The sequence below is a fragment of the Oncorhynchus nerka genome, linkage group LG18 (genome assembly GCF_034236695.1).
Source record: "Oncorhynchus nerka isolate Pitt River linkage group LG18, Oner_Uvic_2.0, whole genome shotgun sequence".
Taxonomy (NCBI): Eukaryota; Metazoa; Chordata; class Actinopteri; order Salmoniformes; family Salmonidae; genus Oncorhynchus; species Oncorhynchus nerka.
This window is the reverse complement of record NC_088413.1, coordinates 69,011,229-69,026,407: the sequence shown is the minus strand read 5'-3', so window position 1 is coordinate 69,026,407 and position 15,179 is coordinate 69,011,229. Positions and strand designations below refer to the sequence as shown.

The window sequence follows — 15,179 nt, the reverse complement described above, 5'->3', positions numbered from 1 at the left end:
GAAAGAGTCCCGAGTTGGAATTCTGACCGTTCAAATCGATTATTCCCAGTCGAGGCTAGTTTTTTCCGAGTTCCCAATTGTTTTAAACGCATTGAAGTCAGAGATTTCCGAGCTCCCCGTTGTAATGAACGCGGCATAAGACCTTTCACCTAGTTTTCAGACTTGCAGTTCATCGGGTTCTTTCTGACACGGATGACCCCTTTGTACGCCCACCAACAGCCACGCACCCTATTTCCTCCAATCGTCCGGCCACCATGCACTGATCACGCGTCGTCTCACCTGCTATTGGCTAAGATCTCACACACATTTGTTTTTCATTGGTGGCATGTTGCCATCCGCCTGTGTGTTGTGAATTTTGTTTTCCTTTTTTTATCCTGATGTTTTACACAGCTGAGAGAGGACGTAGTGAAAACGAATTGAACAGCCAGTCTCTACTGATCGGGCGGAGTGACACCGCTTCTTTTGTTCCATATCCGGTTGATGCTAAACTTAATTCAAATATACCTAAACAATGCCTTTACAAAAATGTTCAGAAATTGAAGTCTCGTATGGGGTAAGAATATTTTTTATTTTCTTAATATTATTATTTCAAGTCAACATGCGTATTATTTCATGACAAACGTTTGAATAATGGGTCGATAGGATACTGTATTTGTTTGTCACTCCAGTTTGTTAATTTCACTTTGGACTTTTTACTTTATAATATTATTCAGTTGGTAATTGAGTCATGTTAGTTCAATATTATTGAGAAAAAAACAAGATTAATTGAGACTTATTTACATTTATACCATCCAATCATATTATCCAATGACTTCGCAATGATTGACTGTTGGTCCAATATCTTTAATTCAACAGTGCCCAGTTGACAGAATTGTGCAATAGTGTAGCATTTGTTTTATTGACCTGTGTTAATGTTACCCAACGTCACCCTATGATAACCAGGTAGCCCAGTAGAGTGGTATTGTTTTTGCCTAGGCGGGCTACGCTTTCACTATGTGAAACTGGTCACATTATTTACTGTTGGGAGTGGCCATACGATCACTGATAGTGTCATTGCAGACAAAGCACTTCCTGATGCAGCGTTCACACTGGGTAACATCCCCTGTGCATGAGGGTTTCGGTCTCACGTGGCAAGTGGTAGGGATACATTACTAGTTGGTCTATATTTGGCAATGGGAGGTTACTTGGCTCGTAGGTTTAGGGCAGATGGGATGTAATCTCAAAAGTCTGCTCCTTCAGCACTCTTAACGGCCACACTGTGACAACCTCGCAGCAACTGGCACTTGACATTAAGCTAATGACTGGTAAGAATAGAAACATTTCACATTTGAGGTCATTTGGATGCAAATGAATACATCTAGCTGTATGGTTTTGATTGGGTCTCATTTCCCAGTTATCGTTGTGATTAGTCCCTATTGTGACTCACAAGTCTTCTATTATACCATCATCAGAAAAACTTTCTTTCCTCCAGATGAATGGGATGGTGATGGACTATTGCGGCTCCTATCTGAAGAGGAAGAGGCACTACAGTGAGCAGTCCTCCCTAGGCTGCAGTCTAGAGTACACAGACCTGGAGGCTGCAGAGGCTCTGGTCTGCATGAGCTCTTGGGGCCAACACCGCCCCAACCCCTGCAAACCCAGACCCCTTACCCCCGCCTCGGACTCCTGCGACTCCCTTTTGCCTCCGGACCCACCGGAGACCCCCAAAGACTTTGTCTCGCTCTCCTCCCTGGTAAGAGTGTATTCTCTATGGACAACCATAAACACCACACATCCCAAAACAACCATCACACATAAACATCTGTGAGTCCTAGCTTTGACTTACTGTGTAAACCAGCTTTGAGACAGTGTCTTTATCTCAGGTTGGTGTGTTTGCTAAAAACTTTGCATGGCTTATAGGGGTTGGAGGGGTTAGGGAGGTTGTTGCACAGGTGTCAGGAAAGAGATAAAGAGAGTCTGTTTCAACTTCACCCAGTGCTCATCTCTCTCAGCTGCTGGTTGTAAAAATCACTGTTTTACAGCCACCCATCTCGAACTAGTCATTAGTGTAGTGTGCATGTGCCTACTGTGGTCACGTATCTCTCCTAACAGCTACATTAAACCTCCAATTTGAAACAGAACACACCCAACCTAGGACTTCTGTACTAGAACACCACAGTGGCTGTACTAGAACACCACAGTGGCTGTACTAGAACACCACAGTGGCTGTACTAGAACACCACAGTGGCTGTACTAGAACACCACAGTGGCTGTACTAGAACACCACAGTGGCTGTACTAGAACACCACAGTGGCTGTACTAGAACACCACAGTGGCTGTACTAGAACACCACAGTGGCTGTACTAGAACACCACAGTGGCTGTACTAGAACACCACAGTGGCTGTACTAGAACACCAGTGGTTCTTTGTTCTACAAAACAAGTTCTCATTAACAATTGTGACATGGCCAAGATAAAGCAAAGCAGTGCAACAAAAACAACAACAGTGTTACACATGGGATAAATAAACATACAGTCAATAACACGATAGAAAATATGTATACAGTGTGTGCAAATGAAGTAAGGAGGTAAGGCAATAAATGGGCCATAGTGGCGAAGTAATTACAATTTAGCAATGAACACTGGAGTGATAGATGTGCATATGAGGATGTGCAAGTAGAAACACTGGTGTGCAAAAGAGCATTAAAAAAACTTAATATGGAGATGAGGTAGGTAGTTGGTTGGTTGGATGGATGGGCTATTTACAGATGGGCTGTGTACAGCTGCAGCGATCGGTAAGCTGCTCTGACAGCCGATGCTTGAAGTTAGTGAGGGAGAGATAAGTCACCAACTTCAGTGATTTTTTTTTTTTGTTGTTGTAATTTGTTCCAGTCATTGGCAGCAGAGAACTGTAAGGAAAGGCAGCCAAAGTAGGTGTTGGCTTTGGGGGATGACCAGTGAAATATACAGTTGAATTCGGAAGTTTACATACACTTAGGTTGGAGTCATTAAAACTCGTTTTTCAACCAGTCCACTAATTTCTTGTTAACAAATATTGGTTTTGCCAAGTCAGTTAGGACATCTACTTTGTTCATGACACAATGTTTCCAACAACTGTTTACAGAGATTATTTCACTTATAATTCACTGTATAACAATTCCAGTGGGTCAGAAGTTTACATATGCTAAATTGACTGTGCGTTTAAACAGCTTTGAAAATTCCAGAAAATGATGTTGTGGCTTTAGAAGCTTCTGTTAGGCTAATTGACATCATTTGAGTCGATTGGAGGTGTACCTGTGGATGTATTTCAAGGCCTACCTTCAAACTCGGTGCCTCTTTGTTTGACATCATGGGAAAATCAAAAGAAATTAGCCACAATTGTAGACCTCCACAAGTCTGGTTCATCCTTGGAAGCAATTTCCAAATGCCTGAAGGTACCACGTCCATCTGTACAAACAATAGTACCAAGTATAAACACCATGGGGCCACGCAGCGGTCATACCACTCGGGAAGGAGACGCGTTCTGTCTCCTACAGATGAATGTACTTTGGTGCGAAAAGTGCAAATCAATCCCAGAACAACAGCAAAGGACCTTGTGAAGATGCTGGAGGAAATGGGTACAAATGTATCTATAGCCACAGTAAAACGAGTCCTATATCGACATAACCTGAAAGGCCGCTCAGCAAGGAAGAAGCCAATGCTCCAAAACCGCCATTAAAAAAAGCCAGACTATGGTTTGCAACTGCACATGGGGACAAAGATCGTATTTTTTGTAGAAATGTCCTCTGGTCATAATGACCATCGTTATGTTTGGAGGAAAAGAGGAGGCTTGCAAGCCGAAGAACACCATCCCAACCGTGAAGCACGGGGGTGGCAGCATCATGTTGTGGGGGTGTTTTGCTGCAGGGGGGACTGGTGCACTTCACAAAATAGATGGTATCATGAGGTAGGAAAATTATGTGGATATATTGAAGCAACATCTCAAGACATCAGTCAGCAAGTTAAAGCTTGGTCGCAAATGGGTCTTCCAAATGGACAATGACCCCAAGCATACTTCCAAAGTTGTGGCAAAATGCCTTAAGGACAACAAAGTCAACGTATTGGAGTGGCCATCACAAAGCCCTGACCTCAGTCCTGTAGCTTATGGGGGTTCACATTCTTAAATCAAAGTGGTGATCCTAACTGACCTATGACGGGGAATTTTTACTAGGATTAAATGTCAGGAATTGTGAAAAACTGAGTTTAAATGTATTTGGCTAAGGTGTATGTAAACTTCAGACTCATCTGTACCTGCTGGAGCGTGTGCTATGGGTGGGTGTTGCTATGGTGACTAGTGGGCTTAGATAAGGCGGAGCTTTACCTAGCCACGACTTATAGATGGTTTGGCGAGGACCAGCCAACGAGAGCATACAGGTCGCAATGGTGGGTAGTATATGGGGCTTTGGTGACACAACAGATGGCACTGTGATAGACTGCATCCAATTTGCAGAGTGGTGTTGGAGGCTATTTTGTAAATTACATCGCCGAAGTCAAGGATTGGTAGGATAGTCAGTTTTACGAGGGTATGTTTGGCAGCATGAGTGAAGGAGGCTTTGTTGTGAAATAGGAAGGCAATTCTAGATTTAACTTTGCATTGGAGATGCTTAATGAGTCTGGAAGGAGAGTTTACAGTCTAGCCAGACTCCTAGGTATTTATAGTTGTCCACATATTTTAAGTCGGAACCGTCCAGAGTAGTGATGCTTGGCGGCGGGTGGGTACGGGCAGCGATCGGTTGAAGAGCATGCATTTAGTTTTACTAGTGTTTAAGAGCAGTTGGAGGCCACAGAAGGAGTGTCGTATGGCATTGAAGTTTGTTTGGAGGTTTGTTAACACAGTGTCCAAAGAAGGGCCAGAGGTATACAGAATGGTGTCGTCTGCGTAGAGGTGGATCAAAGAAAGAGCGACATCATTGATATATATATATATATATATACAGAGAAAAGAGTCGGCCCGAGAATTGAACCCTGTGGCACCCCCAGAGACTGCCAGGGGTCCGGACAACAGGCCCTCCAATTTGACACACTGAACTCTGTCTGAGAAGTAGTTTGTGAACCAGGCAAGGCAGTCATTAGCGTACTTTGATTGACAGAGTCGAAAGCCTTGGCCAGGTCTAATGAAGACTGCTGCACAGTACTGTTTTTGTTTTATTGATGGGCATTATGATATCGTTTAGAACCTTGTGTGGCTGAGGTGCACCCGTGACCAGCTCGGAAACCAGATTGCATAGCGGAGAAGGTACTGTGGGTTTCGAGATGGTCGGTGATCTGTTTGTTCACTTGGCTTTCGAAGACTTTAGAAAGGCAGGGCAGGATGGATATAGGTCTGTAACAGTTTGGGTCTTGAGTGTCTTCCCCCTTTGAAAAGGGGGATGACCGTGGCCGCTTTCCAAGCTTTAGGAATCTCAGACGATACGAAAGAGGTTGAACAGATTAGTAATAGGGGTTGCGACAATGGATAATTTTCGGAAGAGGGTCCAAATTGTCTAGCCCAGCTGATTTGTAAGGGTCCAGGTTTTGCAGCTTTTTCAGGACATCAGCTGTCTGGATTTGGGTGAAGGAGAAGCTGGGGGGGCTTGGGTCAGTTGCTGCGAGGTTGCAGAGCTGTTGGTTGGGATTGGGGTAGCTAGGTGGAAAGCGTGGCCAGCCGTAGACAAATGCTTATTGAAATTCTAGATTATCGTAGATTCATCGGTGGTGACCGTGTTTCCTAGCCTCAGTGCAGTGGGCAGCTGGGAGGAGGTACTGTTATTCTCCATGGACTTACCAGTGTCCCAAAACTTTTTGGAATTAGTGCTGCAGGATTCAAATTTCTGTTTGAAAAAGCTTCCTAGTATGGTGCGTACATACACTGATTCTGTCTTGCCTTTTTCTCTCTGATTTCCAGTGTATGACACCTCCTCACAGCCCCAGCTTTGCTGAAACCCCCACCAGCGCTGCCATCCACACAAGCACCTCTCCTCTGAGCCGGCCCAGCTCCAGCCTTTCTGTAAGGGTCTGTGGGGTCCCACGACCGCCCATGGCCTCTATTGCAGAGTCCCCAACCACTGGAAAGACCCCACCACCGGCACCCTGCCGAGCAATGGTAACCAGCGTCATCCGCCACACCGCAGACACACAGCCCTGCGAGCAAATTCCAGCACACCCCACCGAGCAACAGAGGATCTCAGAGCTGGTGGTCCATCAACAGCACACAGTAAAGACTGAACAGAGCAGCAAACCTCCCTTCACACCCAACCTCGCCCTCATCTCTTCCTGTAGGGAACAGCCAGTCAAGACTGAGAAGGAAGAGCCAAAGGCTATCCACTGTAAGGAGAGCCCCTCCCCTCCTCCCGCTAACACCCAATCACAAAACAGCCTGCCCACACGCCTCTCCCCGCCCCCCACCTCCATTCCTCCAATCATCTGCCAGATGTTCCCGGTGACCAGCCAATCAGGGATGATCTCAGCGTTCATCCAGGGCCCGATGCAGACATCCAGGACCCCCACATCCATCCTGCCCCAGTCTGGCCCTCTAGGGGCCCTCCAGCAGCCCTTCCTCATGGGCCAAGCTATGCCCCAGGGCACGGTGATGCTGGTTCTCCCCCAGTCCCACATGTCTCAGGCACCCCACTGCTCCCCACAGACTGTCATGACCCTGGGCCACACCAAGCTGCTACCTCTGGCCCCCGCCCCGGTCTACGTGCCCGCCGGACCCTGCAGCGCCACGAAGATGGACTTCTCCCGCCGGAGGAACTACGTGTGCAACTTCCCCGGCTGCAGGAAGACTTACTTCAAGAGCTCCCACCTCAAGGCACACCTCCGAACACACACAGGTAAGTGAGAGTTCAGTGCTTCTCATGGATGAGTGGAAGTGAGAGAGAACTTGACATTTATGGGATAAGATCTTCATTTGTGTATCACGATGTAAACTGAAGATTATAAGGTCATTTATTTGACTCAAAGCATGTTGGGGTTTGTTGGTGACTAAATGATAATGACTTGCTCATTTACACTCTCTATTTCTAATTTTCTCTCTCAGGTGAGAAGCCCTTCAGTTGCAGTTGGGAGGGCTGCGACAAGAAGTTTGCGCGCTCCGACGAGCTCTCGCGTCATCGGCGGACCCACACGGGCGAGAAGAAGTTTGTGTGTCCCGTGTGCGAACGGCGCTTTATGCGTAGCGACCACCTGACCAAACATGCCCGCCGTCATATGACCAGCAAGAAGACCCCCTCCTGGCAGGCTGAGGTGCGCAGCCCCAACAAAATGTCCTCTCCCAAGCCTCTGCCGTCAAACCCTGCCTCACTCTCCCTCAGTATGCTGGTACCTGCCTTAAACTAGACTCTGCCCAACACTACCCACTAGTGACTTCTTACCCAAAAAAACCATGACATGGATAGGGGGGGCAGCCAAGCACACAAGGCTGCCATTTTACTCATGGAGAATGTCTGAAGACATGCACTGGACTCTGTATTTTTTTTCTTTTACTGCTCATTTGTACATTTTTGTTTTGCAGAAGGCATTGTTTTGTTTACTTTTCAGATATTTTACACAATTGTATGTATGTATGCACTCTTTTGCCAAAGCCTTTGTAATGAAGTTTGTCTTTTACATTTCACCTGTCTTCTTTGTATGTATATTTGTACATAATATCTATGTGATTGTGTTGTATTTCAAACTACATTTGTTAATTTGGGAAAATGACTTAATTGTGTAAAAAAATCTATGTGGATAGTAATCTATACTGTGATAATTACTTACTGACTTTTCATATTATTTAATACACATTTGTAATAAAGACATATTATTAACTGGTGTGTTTTTAGCAAATGTTCATTTGACCTTAGATGGTCCTTTTAGAAGAAATCAGAACAGCCCTCTAGTTAGTCAGCATTCCTTTCCAGTCACTCCCCCAGTTATATGGTAGAGGAATAGAGTGGTGTCTTGCCACATCCTATGTGAGTCAGTCAGCTGAAACACTTCCTGTTCAATATGCTGACTGATCACAGCTCTGGACTGGACCACATCCTGTTGGTTTAGTGGAACAGGCCAAAGGACTTTTTGTCCCATTCAGCAGCTCTAATCCAAACTATGCTATGTATAGGCACTCATATCCTTGCCTCTGTACTTATAAGCCTGGCCGACTGGTGTATGCCCTGTGATACAGGTAAGAAACCTCACAAGTATCGTTATGAAGTAGTGTTACATTATTGTTTGTGTCAATTTATAACTCAGTCTCTGAATTGCTTTAATAATACAGATTATTATATAAAACCTAATAAAGGTGTAACCAGTAGTCATCCTTGTAGGTTAAACATTCAGTATTACATAAACACCCATCAAGTAACTATTTTGTCTCTCTTTGGCCATCACATAGCTTCCATAGCCACAAAGTCATAATAATGGCTAAATCCCGCCTATTTTCAGAATATATATTCTTATAATTGGAATCTAACCTTAACCGTATTCCTAACCTTAAAAGAACATCGAAAAACGTATTTTTATCACAAATGTTGACTTTGTGACTGGTAACTAGTGGAAACCCTCTTGCCGCCACTGCGGTTCCATACCCGGTAACAACCGTCCTCCAATCAGATTGTGAGAACTGAACTGCCGGGAGGTGCGACCAATAGACTGGGTCCTTGAATACCCGCCCCTTTGCCTTACGGATCGATTTACACCATACTGCCTCTATGGGTTGAATGGGTTTATACTATCTCACACTTTCTCTAACAGTGACACCTTGTGGACATAAAGAAACATTATCTGACTTCACAAGTGCCACCTTGTGGACAAAAGCTGCACTGTAATTTATTTTCCCGGTTAGATGATGCTGATCTAAATCTCCTGTAGTTTTTGTAGACTACAGTTTTTCCTGGGATTTCATGAAAACAGGAATATCTGAGGTTTGCGTCGGTAGCCTACAGCCTACTGCGCACGGGAATAGCTGGAAAGAGAGAGTACGGAGTTGTGTAGCCGAGTAAGCTAAATAATAAGATAGATATTAGGATCCTCATTAACTAAATATTTGGGCTATAAATATATTCACCTGTCAAAGGGCAAGAAAAAAAAGTGTATATATGATGAAATGTCCGATCTGTGCGTTCCTCCAGAGTCGGTCACGCAAACCAGAGTCGGTCACGCAAAGCTCCGCTATTGATTAGGCCTACATTATAAGAAAATAACAATTCTACCTAGGCTACAACAACACAGTACAATGAGGAATGTAGTATTGTTATGAAGTGAATATACAATTATTGGCTATAGCTGTAAACTGTAGGGATGTAGGCTAATTAGACATATATTTTTTGGGATCCCCATTAGCTGGGGTGATTGCAGCAGCTACTCTTCCTGTGGTACAAACAATACACGATACATGACATAATACGGAACATTAATAGACAAGAACAGCTTAAGGACAGAACTACATACATTCTAAACGTCACTCATTTGGTGGGGTTAAGTGTGTGTGTCAGTGCTTGTGTGTAAATTTACTATGTAAACAATTTGGAATATTCAACACATGCTTCTTCTAAAAACAAGAAGTGATGCAGTCAGTCTCTCCTTTACTTTTAGCCAAAATAGACTGGTATGTCTTGTACAGATTGATAATAGCCCTCTGATAATAGTGAAGAAAGAGCAAGACCGCTCAAACGTACCGTTTTGAATGCTTCATGTCGAAATAACTGCATAAAATATAATTAAATTGAATTTGTCTTATGCCCTGAATACAACTGGTGTAGATTTAACCTGGATTATGAGCCATTCCCAACGATGCAGTTTAAAATTAATAATTACAATAAAATGGTAACATACACAAGAATGGAGCTATATACAAGGAGTACCATACAGCCTGATTATGCAACCATTTCGATCACTTATGGCTATTCTCAACTGTTTGCATACAAGGTCCAGAAGGGTACATTATCAGGCTACTCATATGGGGGATTTTATGCGCGCTCTCTCTTCCGGTTTCGTTCCGTTTAAGAAATATTTTTCAACAGAATCAGCGAAATGTAAATAGGGTTTCCTTTGGTTTCTGCATTTTACATTCAGCAGGCAAGAGCAGACTGTAGTAGTACATTTTAAAAAATGAAATAAGTGAACAATAAGCTACTGTAAGTCTAGTTTTTTCATGGGACTCCACGAGCTAAAGAGGATTTATTAGGAATAATACTACAGGCCTACCCAATGAATTTACACAGTGAAACATTTGGTTTAAAAAAAAAAGATTTATATGAAATGACAGTCAGCCTAAAATAAACATATTCCTCAAAAACAGAGGAGAACAACTCCTATGCACACAGCTAGTCCAACCATCCACATGGACTGTTGTTCTACCTATTTGGTAGCAACTCCAACGTCCGATTGAATTTTTATTTAACTAGGCGAGTCAGTTAAGACCAAATTCTGATTTACAATGACGGCCTACCCCAGCCAAACCCTAACCCAAATTTGTAACGGTTTTCTTCCTGGGAAGGAGAGGAGGACCAAAATGCAGCGTGGCTATTGTTAAGCATCTTTAATAAAGACGAAAACGTAAACACTATACAAATACAAAATAAGAAAATGTGGCGAAACAGTCCTAACTGGTGCAGAGAACACAAAGACAGGAAACAATCACCCACAACATACCCAAAGAATATGGCTGCCTAAATATGGTTCCCAATCAGAGACAACGATTAACACCTGCCTCTGATTGAGAACCACTCCAGGCAACCATAGACTTACCTAGAACACTAAACTGAACACAACCCCATTCATCTACAAAACCCCTAGATAAGACAAAACACATAAATCACCCATGTCACAGCCTGGCCTAACCACAATAATAAAGAAAACACAGAATACTAAGGCCAGGGCGTGACAAAATTAATCTTGATGGTTGTACAGTCGTCTCAAATAAAACTGTGAAGGACCTCGGCGTTACTCTGGACCCTGATCTCTCTTTTGATGAACATATCAAGACTGTTTCAAGGACAGCTTTTTTCCATCTACATAACATTGCAAAAATCAGAAACTTTCTGTCCAAAAATGATGCAGAAAAATTCATCCATGTTACTTCTAGGTTAGACTACTGCAATGCTCTACTTTCCTGCTACCCGGATAAAGCACTAAATAAACTTCAGTTAGTGCTAAATACGGCTGCTAGAATCCTGACTAGAACCAAAAAATGTGATCATATTACTCCAGTGCTAGCCTCCCTACACTGGCTTCCTGTTAAGGCAAGGGCTGATTTCAAGGTTTTACTGCTAACCTACAAAGCATTACATGGGCTTGCTCCTACCAATCTTTCTGATTTGGTCCTGCCGTACATACCTACACTTCCCTAGAATTTCTAAGCAAACAGCTGGAGGCAGGGCTTTCTCCTATAGAGCTCCATTTTTATGGAATGGTCTGCTTACCCAAGTGAGAGACGCAGACTCTGTCTCAACCTTTAAGTCTTTACTGAAGACTCATCTCTTCAGTGGGTCATATGATTGAGTGTAGTCTGGCCCAGGAGTGTGAAGGTGAACGGAAAGGCTCTGGAGCAACGAACCGCCCTTGCTGTCTCTGCCTGGCCGGTTGCCCTCTCTCCACTGGGATTCTCTGCCTCTAACCCTATTATAGGGGCTGAGTCACTGGCTTACTGGTGCTCTTTCATGCCGTCCCTAGGAGGAGTGCGTCACTTGAGTGGGTTGGGTCACTGATGTGATCTTCCTGTCTGGGTTGGCACCCCCCCTTGGGTTGTGCCGTGGCAGAGATCTTTGTGGGCTATACTCGGCCTTGTCTCAGGATGGTAAGTTGGTGGTTGAAGATATCCCTCTAGTGGTGTGGGGGCTGTGCTTTGGCAAAGTGGGTGGGGTTATATCCCTCCTGTTTGGCCCTTGTCAGGCGGTATCATCGGATGGGGCCACAGTGTCTCCTGACCCCTCCTGTCTCAGCCCCCAGTATTTATGCTGCAGTAGTTTATGTGTGGGGGGGCTAGGGTCAATTTGTTATATCTGGAGTACTTCTCCTGTCTTATCCGGTGTCCTGTGGGAATTTAAGTATGCTCTCTCTAATTCTCTCTTTCTCTCTGAGGACCTGAGCCCTAGGACCATGCCTCAGGACTACCTGGCATGATGACTCCTTGCTGTTCCCAGTTCACCTGGCCGTACTGCTGCCCTAGTTTCAACTGTTCTGCCTGCGACTATGGAATCCTGACCTGTTCACCGGACGTGCTACCTGTCCCAGACCTGCTGTTTTCAACTCTCTAGAGACAGCAGGAGTGGTAGAGATACTCTTAATGATCGGCTATGAAAAGCCAACTGACATTTACTCCTGAGGTGCTGACTTGCTGCACCCTCGACAACTACTGTGATTATTATTATTTGACCATGCTGGTCATTTATGAACATTTGAACATCTTGGCCATGTTCTGTTATAATCTCCACCCGGCATACCCAGAAGAGGACTGGCCACCCCTCATAGCCTGGTTCCTCTCTAGGTTTCTTCCTAGGTTTTGGCCTTTCTAGGGAGTTTTTCCTAGCCACTGTGCTTCTACACCTGCATTGCTTGCTGTTTGGGGTTTTAGGCTGGGTTTCTGTACAGCACTTTGAGATATCAGCTGATGTACGAAGGGCTATATAAATACATTTGATTTGATTTTGATTTGATTTGAACCCAGACGACCCTGGGCTAATTGTGCGCCGGGACTCCTAATCACAGCCGGTTGTGATACAGCCTGGAATCAAACCAGGGTCTGTAGTGACGCCTCTAGCACTAAGATGCAGTGCCTTTAGACCGCTGTGCCACTCGGGAGCTTTTCACTTTTTTCCGCATTGAGGAACCATCTCCAAAATTCCATTGAACTTTTCTAGACTCTCTTCAGCAGACAGAGACGGCAAAGAAACGTTTAAATGATTGTGAAGGTAACTTTGTTCACAAGCTGTGGTCTTTGTATAATTGTGCTATGCCATGCTTGTTGATTATTTCTGTGCTTTCAAGACAACTGGGAACTATGGGAAAAAATGAGATCAAATCAGGACATCGGTGATGTTCAGGTCGGAAAGTCGGAGCTCTAGAAAGATGCATTTATCCTGATCTGGTATTAATTTGTTATTAATTTGTTATTGGGATCGATAGAGATATGGTATTCTACCTACAAAAAATCTCCTGTTGATTATTTATTGGTGTAATGCATAGATAGATCAGCAGACATCTGCCGTTTTAAAGATGTAAGAAGTGGAACCTTGTGTATTAACATTTACATTGATTATGCTGCTTGGTTGTACAAAAGAATGACATGGTAAAATGATAAGCTAGCTCATAAACTGAGTTATGTTACTGGTTTCTTTCATTTGGATTCATCCAACATGGCCGACATAATTATACAAAGAACACTATAAGGTGAGGCAATGGTGGTGCATTCATAAATCATTTATGTCTATACATTTATTCAGTAACACAATATTATATCCATAAACTGTTTATCAAAATACTGTTTATCCAAAACTTATCAAAAACCCAAAACACACACACAAACACTCAGACACATAGACAGAACGGTCGGTTTTGGCAGCCCTGGGAATTCGTTTGGTATGAGGCATTACCCACTTTCACATCACTCCACGTTATGAACTCACACTCCACTTCATAAGTGGGTCAATATACAACGAGTAAATCTATCAGATAATCTACTCAAAACATCCACCTGTCCTGGGTGAGAGAAAGAATAGCCTACCTTGCTGTGTGTGTCGGCTTATCAAAGGCAATAGAACTACATGGAATTCAATACAGTCTAATAATGACCCGTGTTTTTAACCATTTCATTGTAAAGTTAAAGTATAGTATTGGTTATCAATTGCCGTTTCAACTACTTCTATGGGTGAAGATAATATAATAATAGACTACTTGATTTGATGTGGGTTTGAACTATGAATCTGTGATGTGACATTGTGAATAAATACGTTAATCAGATGCAGTTTTACCAGCAGATGGCAGACACATACTGGCCAAGTGTGACCTGTTTGCTGCATTATCAGAATGGAAAATCAGTTGTGTTGGTTGATCAACAATGGGTTCATATGATAGAATCAGACTTGTCTATTACAATCACAAAGATAAACACTGGGTTGTTATGAGTTTTGCTGTATTTAGCCCAGGCCTATTGTGTGTTGGAGCAGGTCTGGAGCAAAAACCTGCATTGGTTGGCCACCCCGGTTTATACTGTTGACACTGTTGTGGCTATACATTTGCTAGTGATCTTGCATTGCGGTTTGTGTATTACTGAAACAGAATAGGTTGAACTGGTTTGTGTATTACTGAAACAGAATAGGTTGAACTGGTTTGTGTATTACTGAAATAGAATAGGGTGAACTGGTTTGTGTATTACTGAAACAGAATAGGTTGAACTGGTTTGTGTATTACTGAAATAGAATAGGTTGAACTGGTTTGTGTATTACTGAAACAGAATAGGTTGAACTGGTTTGTGTATTACTGAAATAGAATAGGTTGAACTGGTTTGTGTATTACTGAAATAGAATAGGTTGAACTGGTTTGTGTATTACTGAAATAGAATAGGTTGAACTGGTTTGTGTATTACTGAAATAGAATAGGTTGAACTGGTTTGTGTATTACTGACACAGAATAGGTTGAACTGGTTTGTGTATTACTGAAATAGAATAGGTTGAACTGCTGAACAGCTCTGAGATCTACATGGGATAAGCAGCCGTCTTACGGGCTCCTGACCAATTATGTTACTTTGTGTGTTTTTTTTTTACGCTGATCGTAACTTTTTTGTACAAATGTCTCCTGTACATAATGTCTACGTAGCCAATGCGAGTAAGACCTTTAAACAGGTTAACATTTTCAAGGCCGCGGAGCGAGACGGAATACCAAAACACGTACTCAGAGCATTTGCTGACCAGCTGACAAGTGTCTTCACTGACTTCACCATAAGATCCTCAAAAAGTTATACAGCTGCACCATTGAGAGCAACTTGACTGGCTGCATCACCTGCTTGGTACGACAACTGCAAGGCACCCGACCCCAAGGCGCTTCAGAGGGGGGTGAGTACGGCCCAGTACATCACTGCCATCCAGGACCTTTATATCAGGTGGTGTCAGAGGAAGGCCCCAAAAAATTATAAAGGACTCCAGCCACCCAAGTCATAGACTGTTCTCTTTGCTACCGTATGACAAGCGGAACTAACGCACCAAGTCT

General features: G+C 43.5%; 1 protein-coding gene across 1 annotated transcript; it reads left to right on the top strand.

Annotated features, from left to right (window-relative positions):
• Positions 1-365: 365 nt before the first annotated feature.
• Positions 366-13,301, top strand: LOC115146384 (Krueppel-like factor 11). Its single transcript, XM_029688426.2, has 5 exons — positions 366-553; positions 1,472-1,732; positions 5,902-6,829; positions 7,036-8,160; positions 12,057-13,301. Exons 1-4 carry the CDS (start codon positions 512-514, stop codon positions 7,332-7,334), a joined length of 1,530 nt encoding a protein of 509 aa, XP_029544286.2. The 5' UTR covers positions 366-511; the 3' UTR covers positions 7,335-8,160; positions 12,057-13,301.
• The last annotated feature ends 1,878 nt before the right edge of the window (positions 13,302-15,179 follow it).